The sequence below is a fragment of the Sorex fumeus genome, unplaced genomic scaffold, assembly GCF_029834395.1.
Source record: "Sorex fumeus unplaced genomic scaffold, SorFum_2.1 ptg000039l, whole genome shotgun sequence".
Taxonomy (NCBI): Eukaryota; Metazoa; Chordata; class Mammalia; order Eulipotyphla; family Soricidae; genus Sorex; species Sorex fumeus.
The window spans coordinates 34677999-34695738 of NW_026606096.1; the positions used below are offsets into that span (position 1 = coordinate 34677999).

Genomic DNA, 17740 nt, shown 5'->3' on the forward strand with positions numbered 1-17740 from the left:
AGGGGGCTGGAGTGATAGCACAGTGGGTAGGGCGTTTGCCTTGCATGCTTGGATAGATTCCCAACATCCCATATGGTCCCCCGAGCACCGCCAGGAGTAATTCCTGAGTGCAAAGCCAGGAGTAACCCCTGTGCATTGCCAGGTGTGACCCAAAAAAGCAAAAATAAATAAGTAAATAAATATAAATTTTTTTAAAAGGTGGTGAGTAAATAAATCCACCACTGATTGGAGGGAAATTTTATATTTCTATATGGGCTGGAGCGATAGCACAGCAGTAGGGCATTTGCCTTGCATGCAGCCAACTCGGCCTACCCAGGTTCGATTCCTACACCCCTCTCAGAGAGCCTGGCAGGCTACAAGAGTTTCTCACCCACACGGCAGAGCCTGGCAAGCTCCCCGTGGCGTATTCGATATACCAAACACAGTAACAACAAGCCTCACAATGGAGACATTACTGGTGCTCACTCGAGCAAATCGATGAACAACGGGAGGACAGTGCTGCAGTATATGGAACTATAGGATAACCAAGCAAATGGAAGAAAAGAGAGTGGTCTGAGCAAGTCCCCTCTGTCTTTCTCCACTGGCCCCCAAATTTCACCTCTGCCAAATGGCTCTGGTTCCCCCATACCAACCACTTCTCCAGCTCTTGGCAGATGCCCTGTCCGTGTGTAGCATCCCCTTCCCTTTGGGTTCCCTCGACTCCCCCAGGAGATGCAGACCCCCAAGGGGAAGCCCTGTAGAGATGCTCACCTTTTGCAAGTCCAGGTTTAGATGCCGATCATCCGAGCAGTGGCTCCTATGATGACTTCGGAGCTCGAGACTTTTCTAGAACATCTCAAGAGAAGGTTCAGTTCCTTGGGTACAGGATTCTGCTAAAAGAATGACTGGTGGGGGGTGGGGCTGGATGGAAGAAATACTTGGGGTGACTTGAAGACTCCGGCACATCACCCTGCCAGAAGTGAGCAGAGCTTAGGGACCATAGTAAGTGCCGGGATCAAACCCAAGTCAGCCACATGCAATGCAAGGGCCATTCCCACAGCAATACTCTCAAGCCCCTGTGCTTCCAGTTCTAAACTAGCATTATCCTGTGGCAAGGGGATAGTTCTAGAGAACTAGAAGTGGTCCTGAGTTCTCTTTCACAGATGTCAAACATGTACTGCAACCACCAGGAGGGGAATGAGGAACTAGGCTGATGCTGTGTTTTGAGGGGCAGGGGGAGCCCCAAGTTCATTAGAGTTTCTGACCGCAGTGGTATTGCCTGTCCCAAACACTCCCCATAGATACCCTCCCCTCTGGCTGGGGGCCATGGCCTCCTCAATGCAGTGGTTGGGACCAGAAGAGCTCAAGGAGACAACGCCCCCTTCTGGGGAGCGGCAGCTCTGCCCTGAACGTCTCCACTCACGGCTGTTGAGTAAGGATTTGCCAACTGAACCGAGTTATCATTGGCTGGCTGGGTCTTATGGCTGGGCCATCCGTCTTTCCGTCTTTTGCTTCTCATCAGTCATTTTTTCAGTGGGAACGTGCTCTCATTGGGAGAAACAGCCAAAGAAGGGCGAACTTCAGAACTAAACACCCACCAAGCAGCGACGTTCTCAAAGCATCCATCCTTGGTTCTGTTCAGTATCAATTTGAATATGTTGAGATTCTTCAGGGATCAGCTGACCCCTTTGGTAAACCACAGTCCGGTCCCATTGGGACTGTTTCCTCGGTCTGTTAAGGAGAAACCAGAAAGCGGTTCATTCTGTGCAAACTCCAAGAACATCCAAGAGAAAGACTGTCTCCCCCCCCCCCCCCCGCCTTTTTTTTTCTTTCTTTTCTCTTTTTTTTTACTGGAGGGGCAGTTTTAAGTCACACCCATATTGTGCAGAGCTTTTTCCTGTGCTCAGCGGTCATTTCTGTGCTCAGGAATCCATGCATAGTGCCTGGGATTGAACCCAGGCCAGCTGTGTGCAAGACAAGCGCCCTACCCACTATACTAGCTTGCCTTCTAAAAAAAATTTCCTTTCTTTCCTTCTGAAAAATATCCTGGGCCAGTGATACAGTACAGTGCAAGGTGCTTGCTTTGCATGCAGCCAACCTGGGTCTGATTCCTGGCACCCCATCTGGTCCCCTGAGCCCCACCAGGAGGAATCCCTGAGTACAGATCCAGGAGGAAGCCCTGAGTACAGACGGGTGTGCCCCCCCAAATGTCCTAAGTCCCTTATTCGGTGACAGGTGCATTGCTAGTTGCGGCATTAACCTTCTCATCTCACACTGATTGTCTTGGATTCTTACAAGTTCTTGATTGGCAGGTCCAAGGGCAGAGGGCAACATTCCTGCTTGTCTTGATTTCAACCTCAGTCTTGAAACTCTAGATTGGGAGGGTTTTTTTTTTTTTCAGTTATTTTCAAAGTTATTATTTCTGCTTCCATTGCCATGGGGAGAGAAACTGTGTCATGTGGAGCAGCCTCTTTGCTGCTGTCTGTCTTTCCTGGGGTTTTAAGACCCCACATTTGTCTGATGGAAGCAGGGATGGGGCTGGGGGTTTCGCTTCTCCAGGATCCAGATGCTCTGGGTCAGGTCTTTGCCTGGGGAGGCCCTGTGGTGCTCCCTCACCCCAAGGATTCTCTCTCTCCCTATTTTCTCTGCACTCTCGTTTCTGATCCAAATGTGTGAATGAAGGGGTTAGGTCAAACCAGCCCCAGGACCCTATGACTTTCCATTTGCTTCGCCCTGAATCCAAACAGACCTTATTCTGTTTGCACATACCCTGATTAAAGACCACTGTTTACAGATCACATGGGCACACCGGAGTCTGCTTTGAAAATTAATTACAATTTCCATAGTGGCAGTTGTCAGATCCAGGTGTGCCATGTAACTCAGAGAACTGTTGTCTATAGGGGGATGGATCGACAGTGCAGTGGGTAGGGTGTTTGCCTTGCACACAGCCAACCCGGGTTCAATTCCCAAAATCCCATATGGTCCCCCGAGCACGGCCACGAGTAATTCCTGACTGCAAAGCCAGGAGTAACCCCTGTGCATCACTGGGTGTGACCCAAAAAGGTCAAAAAATATATATGTATTATTTGAAGAAGCAGCGGGTTGGAAAGGTGGTTCAGAAGTTCAGTCAGGGACTTGCTGTGCATGCAGCCAATCCTCCTATCCCTTCTGCCACAGCCTGTGGTCCCCTGAGTACCACCAGGGGTCACTCCCGAGCACAGAGCCAGGTCTAGCCCCTGAGCATCCCTCCCAGCCCCTTCCCTGTGCAAAAGAAGCAGCAGCCAGGAGCAGATTTCCTGATGGCCCGTCCCCTCTTCTGGTTTCTCTGACCCCAGTCTCTTCCCACAGGGTCTGCCACCGGCTCCATCCCCTCCCGCATGCTCTCCTCCTCCGACTACATCTCCCGTCCCAGAGACCACACGAGCATCCTCCGCTTTGACAAGCACGAGCTGGAGAAGAGCTGCAGAGTCCTGATCGTCGAGGACTCCCTTTACGAAGAGGAGGAATCCTTCAGGGTTGCCCTGAGCCTGCCGCAGGGAGGGCGGCTGGGCGCACGTTTCCCCGCAGCAAAGGTCACCATCCTGGCCGACCCAAGAGACGGTGAGTCCTCCCCTCCCTTCAGGGCTGGCCTGGAGCTTCCTTGTCTCTCTTCCACCCGCCCTGGAGAGACAGATCTAGCCCAAGCTGTCTTTGGAAGGTTCCTCTTTCATCAAAGCTTCGGCTTTTCACATGCATTGGTGTCGCTGTTACCACATTCCATGCTCAAGTCACACCAAGCACAGGCTACAGCTCTGTTCCGAACACACAGAAGGCATTTTGGACAACTCATTGTTGGCAGAGGCACCTGGATTTATCATTTATCCAAGTGGTCGGGAAAGTTCTCGCTCTGAATTATAAAAAGCAGGGGCTGAAGAGATAGCACAGCAGGTAGGGCGTTTGCCTTGCACGCGGCCGACCCGGGTTCGATTCCCAGCATCCCATATTGTCCCTTGAGCACCGCCAGGGGTGATTCCTGAGTGCAGAGCCAGGAGTAACCCTTGTGCATCGCCAGGTGTGACCCAAACAGCAAAAAAAAAAAAAAAAAAAAAAAAGCAGACAGTCATATAACAACAGTTACAGAAATAAAGTGATTCTTTGATTAAACATGAAGGCACCATGATTTACATAGTTATTTATAGTTGAGTTTCAAACGTACAATGTCCCAACATCAGTCAGCACCAGAGTCGATCTCCCTGCCCCAGTGTCCCCAGGTTCCCTCCCACCCAAGATGAAATGTTTGTTTTTCGGCGATGCTCAGGGTTACTCCTGGCTCTGAAAACTGAGAATGTTGCAGAAAACTGAGAATTATCTTTTCTCTTGGATGACTCACTCCATTGTTAAACCAGTCTCTTACAGAGGATTTCCTGGGGCCAGAGAGATGGTGCAATGGTCAAGGCCATGCATGGTGTGCCTTGTCTCAGTTCCAACAACAGCCTCCAAGCTCACTTATTTTCTTTTTTCTATTTTTTTTTTTTTTTTGCTTTTTGGGTTACACCCAGCGATGCACAAGGGTTACTCCTGGCTCATGCACTCAGGATTTACTCCTGACAGTGCTCAGGGGACCATATGGGATGCTGGGAATCAAACCCGGTCAGCTTCATGCAAGGCAAACGCCCTACCCGCTGTGCTATCACTCCAGCCCCAAAACTCACTTATTTTCAAAGATACCCATTACTTGCTCTATTGTTATTCACTTACATATCTACTAGAATTATTTCATATCTACCAGAACAATCTACTAGAAATGTCATCTTTACAAATGTCGACCTTTACGTTTACAGCCTAAAAGGTGGTTCTGGTACTTTAGAAGATTCATCTCCTCATCCATCAAGTCTTCCCTGGGTGGGAATAAATGAGATAAATGAGCACTGGGCAGAGGAGAACCCAGAGGACAGATAACCCTAGGGACCCTTGCTCCCTTCCCCCTTCCCCCTTCCTTCCTTCCTTCCTTCCTTCCTTCCTTCCTTCCTTCCTTCCTTTCCTCCTTCCCTCCCTCCCTCCCTCCCTCCCTCCCTCCTTCCTTCCTTCCTTCCCTCCCTCCCTCCCTCCCTCCTTCCTTCCTTTCTTCCTTCCTCCCTTCCTCCCTTCCTTCCTTCCTCCCTTCCTTCCCCTCTCCCTCCTGCCTTTCGTTATTCTAAAACTGAAGTCACAGAGCATTATAACACTGGGTCTGCTTCCGAGGTAGATCATTTTGTTTGTTTGGGGACGGGAAATTGGGCCACACCTGACCATGTTCAAGGCTTACTCCTGTCTCTGTGCTCATGGATCATTCCTGGTGGCGCTCAGGGGATGATATGTGATGCCAAGAATCAAACTGGGGTCTGCCGCCTACAAGGCAAGTGCCCTTGCCCCGAACTATCTCTTCCTAACCACTGTTTCCTGCCGTCAGTGACCAGTTCTCCTTCGTTCTTGAAGACCAGAGCCCAGCATTATTTGTCCCAGAAATGCTCCTTCTGAGACTAGCAGTTGACTCCTTTTTTGACCATAGCACTCAGGGTTTAGCTGATTAAGTCCTGTGACTGCCTTATTAGACAAAAAGTACCTCAGATGCAGGAACGCATGCTCGCCTCCACCTCCCCAGCAACCAGTAATAAACTAGAGCATAGAGGAAATACTCAAGAGACTCTAGCTTAAGAATAAATAGGGGACGGAGAGATAATCCAGTGAGCAGGGTGCTTGCCCTGCACCCCGGCATCCCATATGGTCCCTCAAGCATCACAGGAGGGATCCCTGAGCGCAGAGCCAGGAGTCAGCCCTGAGCACAGCCAGGCATGGCCCAAAACAAATTTTAAAAGGTAAAAGGTAAAGGCCCTCCCGTTGTTCGTCGATTTGCTCAAGCGGGCCCAGTAACGTCTCCATGTGGGCGAGATACTCTCGGTAGCTTGCCGGGTTCTCCGAGAGGGGCGGAGGAATCGAACTCGGGTCGGCCATGTTGGGTGCGTGCAAGGCAAATGCCCTACCGCTGTGTTATCGCTCCAACCAAAAAAAAAAATTTAAAAAAAGAAAGATTTTTTTGTTTTTTTGCTTTTTGGGTCACACCCGGCAATGCATAGGGGTTAATCCTGGCTCTGCACTCAGGAATTACACCTGACGGTGCTCAGGGGACCATATGGGATGCTGGAAATCGAATTCAGGTCGGTCGTGTGCAAGGCAAACGCCCTACCCGCTGTGCTATCACTCCAGCCCCCCCAAAAAGAAAAAAGTTTTAAATGGGATCAGAGAGATAGTACAGTGGGTAGGGCATTTGCCTTGCACATGGCCGACCCGGGTTCAATCCCCGGCATCCCATATGGTCCCCCAAACACCACCAGGAGTAATTCCTGAGTGCAGAGCCAGGAGTAAACCCTGAGCATTGCTGGGCATGGGCATGGTCCAAAAAGCAAAAAAAAAAAAAAAAAAAAAAAAAAAAAAAAAAGTTTTAAATACAGAAGAGTGTGATAGTTTGGCAGCTGGAAAAACCTGAATTTCCTAAAGATGTGTCATGTCAAGAGGGCCTTCAGGAGAGGTCATATGTGTCACCTCTAGTAAGGGACGTTTTCTTGGGGGTGGGGAGGGTTATACCTGAGCTGGGAAGGGTGGTTGGCTGCTTTAACGGATGAGCAAAAGAGAAGGGATTAGAAGGATTGTGCAGCATTCCTGGGGTCTCACAGAGAAAGGGTCCGGGGGGGGGGGGGGGGGGGGGCGACCCCGGGCCCGGCGCCTGGTTTAGGTCTGGTCCCACAGTGCCATCTAGAGGGAAAAACAGTTCCCAGCACACACCTGGTCTCACGCTAAGAAGCTGGGGAAGGACTGATGAGTGACCAAGAAGCTTCTCCCCCACTATCGAGAGTGCGGTGATTTCCAGAAACAATAGATGTGGCCCAAGAAAAATAGAATCTGTTCGCTTCTACCCCGAGACCATGGCGAGATCATCATCTCAGCAGCAGAAGGGGACCAGCAGGGCCCGAGAGACGGTGCTCAGAGCAGTGGGTGGACCCCCAACTGCAGCCTCCTCTTTCTTCTTGTTCTTGTTTCCGGGGCCACACCCAGCTATGCTCAAGGCTGACTCCTGGCTCTGTGCTCAGGGCTCACTCCTGCCGGAGCTTGAGGGACCCCATGGGAGAAGGCAGAAAGCCCGGGGAAGGGAGGATTCCTTTGCAGAGAGGGCGGCTGAGAGAGCCCCTATGGGGCGTGAGGCCCGGGGACTCGCGTCCAGGGCAGAAAAGTGTGTTGAGGACGAGGAAGTTCCAACCTGGCCGAGCAGACAGATCGTTGGTCTGTCTGCAGGTGGCCCTGTCCACTCACCGACTGTCTCACAGGCCGGGTGTTTCTCTGGATAAAGCGACACAGAAAGAGTGTGGCGACCAAGGTGTACACCTGGGCTGTGACACCCACAGCAAACCAAGCCTGTGTGGACAGAGGCCCCTGGCCCCAGGCCTCCTGCCTTCTCAGACTCTGATGAGCAAATGCGAAGAGGCAAGGCACAGCCGCAGCCCCCAACCCCCACCCAAGGGGGCAGCGGCTTATCCCAAAGCCAGTGAACAATGTCCCATAGGGGACATTGCTTGGGTTGCCTCGGGCATTCAGCTGGTGTCACTTAGCACGAGTCCAGGGGCAGAGTCACTGCAGGTGGCTTGCACGGGCCTCTGTGCTTGGCTTCCTGTCGTGGGAGGTGAGGGTGACAGTCCCCCAACCCAGGGGGACGCCTGAGCTTCTGTCCTGTCTCTCCCAGTGCCTGCCCTGCACTTTGGGGACGCCGAGTATCACGTGGACGAAGGGGCCGGAGTCCTGGAGGTCTGTGTCCTGCGGACTGGCCCGGACCTCTCCCGCGCAGCCTCCGTCACGGTGCTCTCCCGGAGGACAGAGCCGGCGTCGGCAGAAGGTGAGACAGCCAGGCCCAAGGCTGGCCAGTGGACAGCGGTGGGGGAGGGCGGGTGGTGAGGCCTGTGTGGTCTCCGAGCGACCAGCTCGGGTTTCTCATCTCTCCTTCCTGGGGGCACGCTTGGACCTGATGGGCTCTGGTGTCCCGGAGCTCATTGTCAGCACAGCTGAGCAGGACCCCAGACCCCGCGTGTCTGGGACGGTGATACGAACAGTCCAGGAGAACCCAGAAAGTGGTTAATCTTGGAGGGTGAGATTTTTCACCTCTGACCTTTTTACCTCTGACCCAGCATTGTCCTGGCCCCAAGTGGCACATGCCCTCAACCCACTGGCCTCATCTTCTGCGATATGGATGACCAAGGCCCATATGACGGGGGCCCCAAGGCCAGGCTCTGAAACCCACTTGCTCTCCTAAGCCCATCAGCTGATCAGCTGCCCGCCCACCACACACAAGCCACACACATGCACTTAGCACATGCACACACATGCCACCACGTGCACAACACATACCATACGTACCATTAAAAGTCCACAGAGAAATAAGGGGACGACGACCACTACAGGGATGACCCATTTTTGCATTTGCCCAGTGGGGACGTCTGGTGAAGGAGAATGAGTCCGGCCAGTCGCGTTAAAATCAAGTGGGGGATAGTAAAAGGCTGGAACGCTGATAGTGACAGGCTGGAATGTCACAAAGGGAAACCCTCGCACTGCACATGGCCCGGGTTCTGCAGTTATGTCCCAGACTCCTTACTGCTCGCTCGTCTCTTCCCTTCCCCCTAGCTGGAACAGACTATGTTGGCCTCCGCCGGGAGCTGGACTTCACCCCCGGAGTGCGCATGCTAACACTCCAAGTGACCATCCTTGCAGATGCCCCGGGACAGCGCACCCCGGAGGGCCCGGAGAGGTTTGAACTGCACCTCCAGACGCCAGTGGGGGCCGTGCTGGCACCACCACACAAAACCACCATTTTCATCGATGACAACATCTGACTGTGAGCAGAGCGCCTGGCCCCTTCGACTTGCTGGGGCCAGAAACTGCCAGAACTCATCTTCCTAACAGCATGAAACTAGCGCTTCCAGACCTGAGCCAGTGGGAGCCCCCCCTGCAACACTGCAGTCGTGGGCGGGCCGTGTGTGCAGATAGAGCCTATGTGACTGAGACTGAGCGAGTCTGGGAACGCCTGAGCCCATAGTGGATGGGCTGTGTTCCTGCTTTCCTTTCTGTTTTCTCTTAGCTGCTTCTAAGGTCAGTGGAATTAATTATTATCAATTAAATCAACAGGGAAGAACAGAAGGATTGACCTTGGCTTGCAGATCTGATATGGGCAGGAAGTCCTTTTTTTTTTTCTTTGCTTTTTGGGTCATACCCAGAGATCCTCGGGTTACTCCTGGCTCTGCATTCAGGAATTACTCCTGGCGGTGCTCAGGGGACCATAGAGGATGCTGGGGGTTGAACCCGGGTTGGCCGCTTACAAGGCAAACGAAAGCCCTCCCCGCCGTACTATTGTTCCCGCCCAGAAAGTCCTGGCTAAGAGTACAAAAACTTGGCATCCTTTCAGTGTCAGGGGCTACTGGCGCCTCTACTTGGCTACACTTTACCCCTTGTTCTTATTTCTTCTCCAAGTCCTGAACAGAGCCATACGGAGGAGGACCCCTCATCACCTCCCCCTGCCTTTGTGTGGATCTGTAATACTCCAGAACGGTTTCTCTCTGGCTCACTATCTCTGTCTCACTTGATGGAGGGGGGACCAACACAAGACCTTCGAGACGGCAGGGAAAGCCAGACTGAATCCAAGCTGGAACTGAACTCCACATGTGATCCACTGGGAGCAAGAACATTCCATTGGTTCCCCCCCCCCCAACCCCCCCCCCCCCCGCCATCTTCCCCATTCTACTCCCCAAGGAAATTCAGCCTGGTCACAGGGCTGATGATTAACACACAAAACAGGAGTGTGCTGCCTGGATTTTGAACCCGGAGGGAGGGGGGAGTCAGGGAGAAGCCCTATTCCTTGCTTCTCGTGTGCGTTGTTTAGTCGGTGCGGCAGAGGGAGTCTCTGAATGCGTGAACTGGGGCGTCTTGTACAGAGAGACCATCATCATTGAGGCCAAAAAATAAATTTAGCTCTGAGTATGTAACTAATTGTAGTTAACACTGTTTTATACACTTGAAGGTGAAGAGGAAGTCTCCTGTGTTCACCACAAGGGGAGGCTGTACGACTGCGTCGGTGGTCATTTCCTACTGCAAAAATTCTTGAGTTATGCTATACCTGAAATTAACACTGTATACCAATTGGATAGAGAAAAATTGCTACAGTTGAACCTAACCCACTGTGACATGCAGGTCCTTTCATAAAACAAAAAATAGCCAACACATCCAATATTTCTACTTGAAAACCTGCACACAAACTGGCTGGGGCTGAAGCAAGTGCTCGCCGGGGCAGCTCCAGGAGTCATTCCCGAGTGGGGTCTGGAGGAACCCAGAACTGCCAGGGGTGGCCCAGAAGAGAAAAAAACCCGATTCGGGTCCCGAGTGCCTTCTCATCCAAGCCCCCTTCACTTGTTTCTGGAGGGGCGGGGACTGGGCCCTCGTTTCCCGAGCCATCTCTCTGGTCTCAGTTTTCTGTTCAGACTGGTGATTGGAACTTTATTTCCTTCCTTCCCTTAGTGTAAACTCAGCCCAGTTGTAGGCAGAACAGGTCAGTACTGGGATGTGACCGCACTGCTCGGCTACAAATGTTTCCCTCCCTGGGGCCTCATCATTCCTTGAGGCACCCCCCCCCCGCCCCCACTGGGGGGCTCTGTAACGTTTCCTCCGGTTTATAATCCTTCAGGGCTGGAGCGATAGCACAGCAGGTAGGGCGTTCGCCTTACAAGCGGCCAATATGGCCGACGCGAGTTCGATTCCTCCGCCCCTCTCGGAGAGCCCGGCAAGCTATTCGATATGCCAGACACAGTAACAACAAAGTCTCCAATGGAGACGTTACTGGGCCCGCTCGAGCAAATCGACGATCAACGGGAGGGCCTTTACTTTACTTTACTTTATAATCCTTCAGCCTTAGTTTCTCACTTGTTTCTCCAATAAGCTCAACACGCTCGTAGAAGGGTATTTTTTTATGGGGGAAAAAAAAGGGAAGTAACCAATCCTTCCCCAAATTTTGCACACATAAAACCCACAACTAAGCCAAAAGTCAATCTGGTGGTAGTCCCAAATTTCCAATTACTACTAAACCTGTCACCAATACCATTTCCCCCATGACTCTGAAGGTAGCAAGCCTGTATACATTTTAGAAAATCTGGCCGAACAGGAATCCTGTGTGTGGACAAATGAAAATAGAAATTTTATTGCAAGAAACTTAATTAATGTAAAAAGATCCATGCCTAGAGGAAAAAGTAAAAATCAGATTAAATAAAGCATATTAAAGAAATGGAAAGACCACTTAAGGATTATAAAAGTTATATTTATTCACGATGCTACATTTATTGCATTCCCTTAGAAAAATGGAGAACTATTTATGTACCCAATTTGCACATATAAAACTTTATACAAATTATGTGTCGCACATAAAGGCCTCTGGTACAGCTAAAATTCTGGCACTACAATTTGGGTATTCCTGCGTCAGGGTCTCTAGTTTGATCAAGTCCGTCCGTCCATAGGAAACAAAATTCGGAATTACAGTCTTGTTGCTCACACTTAGAAATTACCTTAAAATAAAATAAAATATTCAATTACTCTAACTCAAAAACAAAGCTACAGTGAAAGGAGAAACACTTTGTTATGAATTTCAGACAGTAAAAATTCACACCATATTTTGCCTGTGTCTTTTTAAAAACAGAACAAAACAAAACAAGAATCACCGTAGTTTGAAACATTATCTAAGCTGTGGCTGCTTCAGAAGGCTAATTTGCCAAAATATTTACCAAACACTAAAAAATAACAACACTCCTTTTACAAAATGGTACAACGCTGTAAGAAACCGGAAAATACTAAATGTCTTTGGCTATACAACTAAAAGGCCATTCTTGCAACAGAACAGGGCATGGTCAGCTCAGGACGTTAAGAAACAGCGTTAACAGAAGTATGGATGAATGGAACGATAAATTGTCTTGCCTCTCCCCTCCACTCAAGCCATGTAATAAGGAGAACGCAATTTACATAATCTTCCCAGATGAGACTCAACAGCACTACAAAGAAGATACCCAAATTTCTGCAAAGGCAAAGTGAATCCAAACAGTTACACAACTAAGACGAAAAGGATGAATGTTATCTGCGAAATTTTTTTTTAGTCGTTTGCTTTTATTCTAAAGCTGTGTGTGGAAATTATAGCTGATAAAGTCACTATCTTCACAAATGAAACTATAATAGAAAAATAAATCAAATGAAACATTTATTAATAAATGAAGCCTATTTTATTACTTCAAATGTTAATGATAAAAAAATCTTCAGCATAGCTGTTGCATTAAAAAAAGTGAAACTACATACTATGTTTCTAGCTCGGTAAACAGATGAACCTGATGTCTCTGAATGACAACCATAGAGCATTGTACAGTACATCTTATGAAGACCCGTAAATTAAAGAACTACTGGTTTAAAGTTAGTGATCACGACACTGATGTGCGTTCACAGTTTCATCTTCTTTTTCCTTCCTCGACCATCTGGTGCTCCATCCATTTTACGTTTCTGTGTCTGCAAAGGAACAGAAGGAACCAGCTTCTCATCACGAAAACGACATTAAATAATGGCGGGTGGGCAACGGCACCTGACGAGCCGCTTCACATGGCAAGTATGAGTCTCTCACCCAGCAAAGTCTTCTCAGAAACGTCTCTTACCATTTACTAACATATAACAGATAACAATGCTGAAATTAAGTGATCCAATTAGTAACAATAAATATAACAAATGTACAGCGTGCCCTCTTACCTAGAAGCATTTCTAAAGGTATCGTGTGAGGTGGCAGAAATATCAGAAGCTATCCAGACACTAATTTAATTCATGACTTGATAAAGTGAAGGTCTTAAGTAAAACCTTACTTAAAGGTTTGAAACCTTCACTTTTTACATGCAATCAGTGCAACAATCAAGTCCTTGAAAAGTGCACAGTAAGGGCCTTGGAAGCCAGTGTTTCCGAGTACTTCTTTGGAAAATCACACTCTTCCCTCGCAAGGCTGCGAGCCAGGACTTTCCGAGGCCTCCACTGCAAGCTTCCACAGACCGCTCCCGCCCCAATACTGTGGGCGACTCTCATTAACATCTTCCTCACTCCAGGCTGCCCAGTTTAATTTGCACTTTTAAAATATACTCCAGATCACAGCGTTCACTAAAACCAAAGGCTAACCAAGATATCACGGAGAGCCAGGCAATGCCACGTTCCTGACAAGCAGCAAATCCTAGGCAGCCGGGGCACCAGCTTTGCAGGCAGCTGGCCCAGACTCAATCCTCAGCACACCACAGCCCCTCACGTCCCCCGCCCCCCGCCCCATCAGGAGTAATTCCTGAGTGCAGGACCAGGAGTAACTGTGGGCATTGCCTGGTATAGGGGAAAAAAGAAAAAGTGGTGTGGGAAGGGGGGGCACGGAGGAGAACTCAAGGAAAATGTTGCCCCATCTGTGGACACTTACAGAAGGCTTTGGTCCTCTCTTCTTTTTCTCAGCCTTCTCTTTTTCTTCTAGTTCCATGTTTTCTCTTTCAATCAAGGTAATTAAAGTGTTACACCTCCGCTGAAGCTCCTGAATTGTCAACAGAAATTTACACGGTCAAACTGTGTTTTCTATCTCGAAGTCTTCATGGTTATAATTGCGGAAAACAGTGTAGCAGAATAACACAGTCATGTATACACCCTCAACAAGTATAAAATTAAAAAGCACAGCAACTTATTTTCATACAAAATCTAAATCCAGGCCACAGAAGCTGAAAGAAAAAGAAGACATCAGCAAACGTTTTCCCTGTGCTGCTGTGTATTATTCCTAAATCCCTCCTTCCCACCTGACTCCCCTCCCGGTTTGGTCATTTGCTCTGCGGTCAACACCCTTCCCACAAAGACTGCTATGAGCCCGGGTCGCAGGGTCTGGGACAAACAATCATGTAGGACAGACACACAGTGCAGGGACCAACCCAGCCCCACAGGAAGGCCCCCAGGCCCTGACAGGAGTGCAGGGCCGGTGTAGCCTGGAACTCCAACCGCGCCCCCTCCCCCCACCAAAAAGATACAGAACATTTTATTTATCCCAGTCTATCCCAAACTTAAGACTACCAAACTTGTTCATCAGCAGTATCATTACTGTGAAGACAAGATGAAGTTAAAAGTCCAAAGATCAAACTCTAAAAGGAAACCAAAATTAAATTCCTCTGAATTCTAATTCTAAGTTGTCAGAAATGTGACTTTCTGATCAGGACCATCCAGATACGGGGGATAAAAACAAAACGTGGTGGAAGAGTAGAGCCTCTTTATGCCACACTCAACACTGGGGGGTGGCAAGAGGGAAACTGGGGACACTGGTGGTGGGAAATGTACACTGGGGTGGAGGGATGGGTGCTGGAACATGGTATGACTCAAAGCCAATCAGGAACAACTTTATAACTGTGTATCTCACTGTGATTCTATTAAAAACGAACGGAGAAAAGTCTGTCCTGTCACCGAGATGCCGATAGACCCCGTGGGCCAGGCGATGGCTGGGAGAACAGGAGCACACGTCTCGCATGTGGGAGGCAGGCGGTTCCGTCAGGCACCACCTGGTCCCTGAGCACGGACGGGAGTTAAGAACTAAGATACGCGGTAATCAAGAACCAAACAGTAAGCAACATGGTTAGTTCTCGTGAAGCGATGGACTTCTTAAGAAGAAATTACTTCAGCTGTGATCCTAACAATACGGTATCCGTGGAAGCCCAAGAATCTCTCTCTCTCTCTGCACTCACCATGGCAGTCCTGGACTTGAGGAACCAGTCAAACCGGAACTGGGGAGAATTGCGGATACACTGCCGCAGCTCGTCGTACACGTTCTCTTTGTCGAAGCCCAGCTTGTGCAGCATGCAGATCAGGAAGCGGTCCTCTTCCTCCGTGTAGTTCTTCCCTTTGTTAGTGCCGTAGGATATTCTCAGCTGATGAAAGGGGGCTTTGTACCGGCCAATCTAAGAAAAAGAGCTTCTGTTACGCACAACATACTACATGATCTGGCGTTCAAACTTGAACCGGTGGGTAAAATGAGCCACCAAGAATCTCCAATCAGAATTTTCTATCCAACTCATCTGAGTTGCATTATATACTCTCTGATCTGAAACAGGGCACACCTTCCTAAAGAGAAGCAAAGTCAGACTTGACACCGAACAGGAAAGAGAGTTCTCGTGCATTTGCCGTGCCATGCATAGGAGGCCGTCGACTCTATCCCCATCACTGAAGGGGAAAAAGGAAAAGGAAAAAAGGTACCTTAGTGTCAAGTGCTTTTTTGATACTGATTCTTCTTTGAATTCTTGCCTCTCCCCTTTCAATCTGAGCCATAATCTTCTCTATGTCCTGAAGTTCGTTGCATCGTTCCCAGAACACGGCTATTTAAGAGAATAAAAATCGGACGGATAGAATTAAATGGGAGATTTAAAAAAAAAGAAAGTGGGAGATAATGTAACATTCATGGTAACGCTCACATGTAATATTAGACAGAAAGTCACATTTCCTTAAACAAAACCCTCCCTTACCCCCTCCAAAGATGAATTTGGTAGTTCGAAGTATCAACCAGGTTTACTTTTAACCATGTCATCATATCACTACACAAATTCACCTGGCACTCTAACTCCAGTAAACATGGGCACTTGAGAAGTTAAGGAACAAAATCAAAAGACAGCACGATTATTCAGTGACCTATTCCTGTTCTCTCGGCAACTACTCCTGACCTAGGGTATGAAAAAGAGTGAGGCCATTTCAAAGGGAGCACGTCTGCCTTGTTAAGCTTAACGAAACTAGATGCAACTTTTCCAACAGTCCGATTACAGCCCGAGAGAGCATTTACCTGAATACTCTATTACTTCTTCTGGAGTTTTCCCCTCTACTTCTCTTGCTATATTTTCAATATCATCACGACCCCACTTCTCATTTGCTTTGATAAACTGGTTAAAATCTCTCTTATTCCAATTGGTAAATCCCTTAAAAGGAAAAAAATAAAAGAAAAATTTACTCAGCACACCAGACCTGAAAAACATGCTATTAGATTTTACCTCTGCTTTCAAATATTACACAAATTAACTCTTGGATCCTCCAAGTTTATCTTTCTGTGGCTGTTCCCGCTGACGTTTCTGGAGGGGCCAGAGAGCGAGCTCAAGGGCTGGGCTCACACTTCACCTGCAGAGCCGTGGATTCAGCCCCCCAACCCCAAGAGCGACCGTCAAGCACCAAGGCGAGAGCAGCCCCAACGCACTGCCAAAAGGAATGGCCTTTCATGAAAGGCCTGTGCACCGTCCACTGCAGAGCGGATACTGCAGTCAAATCCAGGGGGAAGCAAGGAATATCACACGAAAACATAACAAGGATTTGAGCTTGTAACTATTAGAATTCGCGGAGAAGAGGAAGTGGGGAAGGCAGTTGAAAGCCCGGCCTCTGAATGTGCTGACCGAACCCTAAAATGTGTTAAATGACAAGTTCCTGACCGTGGGTGGCAGCAATAGGGCAACAAGGGAGGGAAGTTCGCCTTGCATGAAGCCTGACCCGGGCTCCATCCTTGGTCGCCCACAGTGGTCGTCTGAGCCCCGCCAGCAGGGACCCAGAAAACAGAGCCAGGAGGAAGCCCAGAGCACCGCTGGGGTGGCCGTGTGGCCTCCCAAGCCAACAAAAGGGCCTGGCAGGGAGGGCAGCTGGCCTCTTTCTAGAGGAGTGCTCTTGGGCCCCTGCTCTCACAGGTCTGGGGAGTGTCTACCCCGAAGCAAGGCGCCCAACCAACTCACAGCAGCCCAGACTCGAGGAGGCAAACAAAGGGGGGCCTTACAGAGATCTGCCACTGGAAACAGGAGCTGGCGGCAAATGTGGAAGATTCACCAAAAACGACACACAGGAACACGAAGACAAGAGTGACAGGAAAGACACTCCCTCGGCCTTTATCTCACTGCTCCGGCAGCGACTGACAGTCCAGGGCACCAACTGCTGCCTTCCCAACAGCTAAGTGTGTCTTTCTCCCTGACCATCAGACCTGCCCCAGCCAGCGTCTGCGGAGTGGGCGAAGGCCATACCTGCGTTAGAAGCTTCTCCTTCTCCTCCAACTCCTCGTCGTTCAGCGGCTCCGCCTCATCGATTTTAAGCTGCTCTTCCTTTTGTGCCTGTGCTGCATTTGGGAGGTCAGGATTACGAGGAACCTGCAAGTGTTTGTACTGTTGCATCATTCATTCATTTTTCCAGTTAAACTCTTACAACACGTAAGTGACATTTTGTTACAAGTTTTACTTCAACTATGAAATATAGCAACACGCAGCCAAATGTTTAAGTTAAAACCTAGCCAGATTAATTAAGAGGAGTTTACAAAGAGTAACAAAGCCTATCTGTAAATAAAATAGTTAATGGGACAGAAAGATTTCAGCAGGGAGGGTGTTTACCTTGTATGAGGCCAACCCAGGTTGTATTCTAGGACCCCATATGGTTCATCCCTCGAGCCCAACAGTGATCCCTTAGCACCCCACCAGATGTGACACACACAAAAAACAAATACAACAAAAAGTTAAGTCAGAATTCCGTAAAATGATGCATAAGTAAGTTAATACCAAGAATAATTAAACTTTGATTTCTGAATAAGGACTAGACATAGCACTGTAGCACTGTCCTCCCATTGTTCATCGATTTGCTAGAGTGGGCACCAGTAACGTCTCACAACAAATTGTGAGACTTGTTGTTA

General features: G+C 49.1%; 2 protein-coding genes across 2 annotated transcripts in view; one reads left to right on the forward strand and one right to left on the reverse strand.

Annotated features, from left to right (window-relative positions):
- FREM3 (FRAS1 related extracellular matrix 3) overlaps positions 1-8875 on the forward strand; it is a 69061-nt gene extending 60186 nt beyond the window's left edge. The window contains exons 7-9 of the mRNA XM_056119033.1: positions 3328-3579; positions 7730-7879; positions 8662-8875. Of these exons, the coding sequence (XP_055975008.1) occupies positions 3328-3579; positions 7730-7879; positions 8662-8870 (611 nt within the window). The 3' untranslated portion in view covers positions 8871-8875. The remainder of the gene's footprint in view (positions 1-3327; positions 3580-7729; positions 7880-8661) is intronic.
- Positions 8876-11317: 2442 nt separating this feature from the next.
- Positions 11318-17740, reverse strand: part of SMARCA5 (SWI/SNF related, matrix associated, actin dependent regulator of chromatin, subfamily a, member 5) — a 31792-nt gene continuing 25369 nt past the window's right edge. Inside the window, exons 19-24 of the mRNA XM_056119007.1 lie at positions 17085-17207; positions 15875-16007; positions 15298-15416; positions 14790-15002; positions 13496-13603; positions 11318-12564 (exon numbers count right to left, since the gene is read on the reverse strand). Coding sequence (XP_055974982.1) covers positions 12499-12564; positions 13496-13603; positions 14790-15002; positions 15298-15416; positions 15875-16007; positions 17085-17207 — 762 coding nt within the window. The 3' untranslated portion in view covers positions 11318-12498. The remainder of the gene's footprint in view (positions 12565-13495; positions 13604-14789; positions 15003-15297; positions 15417-15874; positions 16008-17084; positions 17208-17740) is intronic.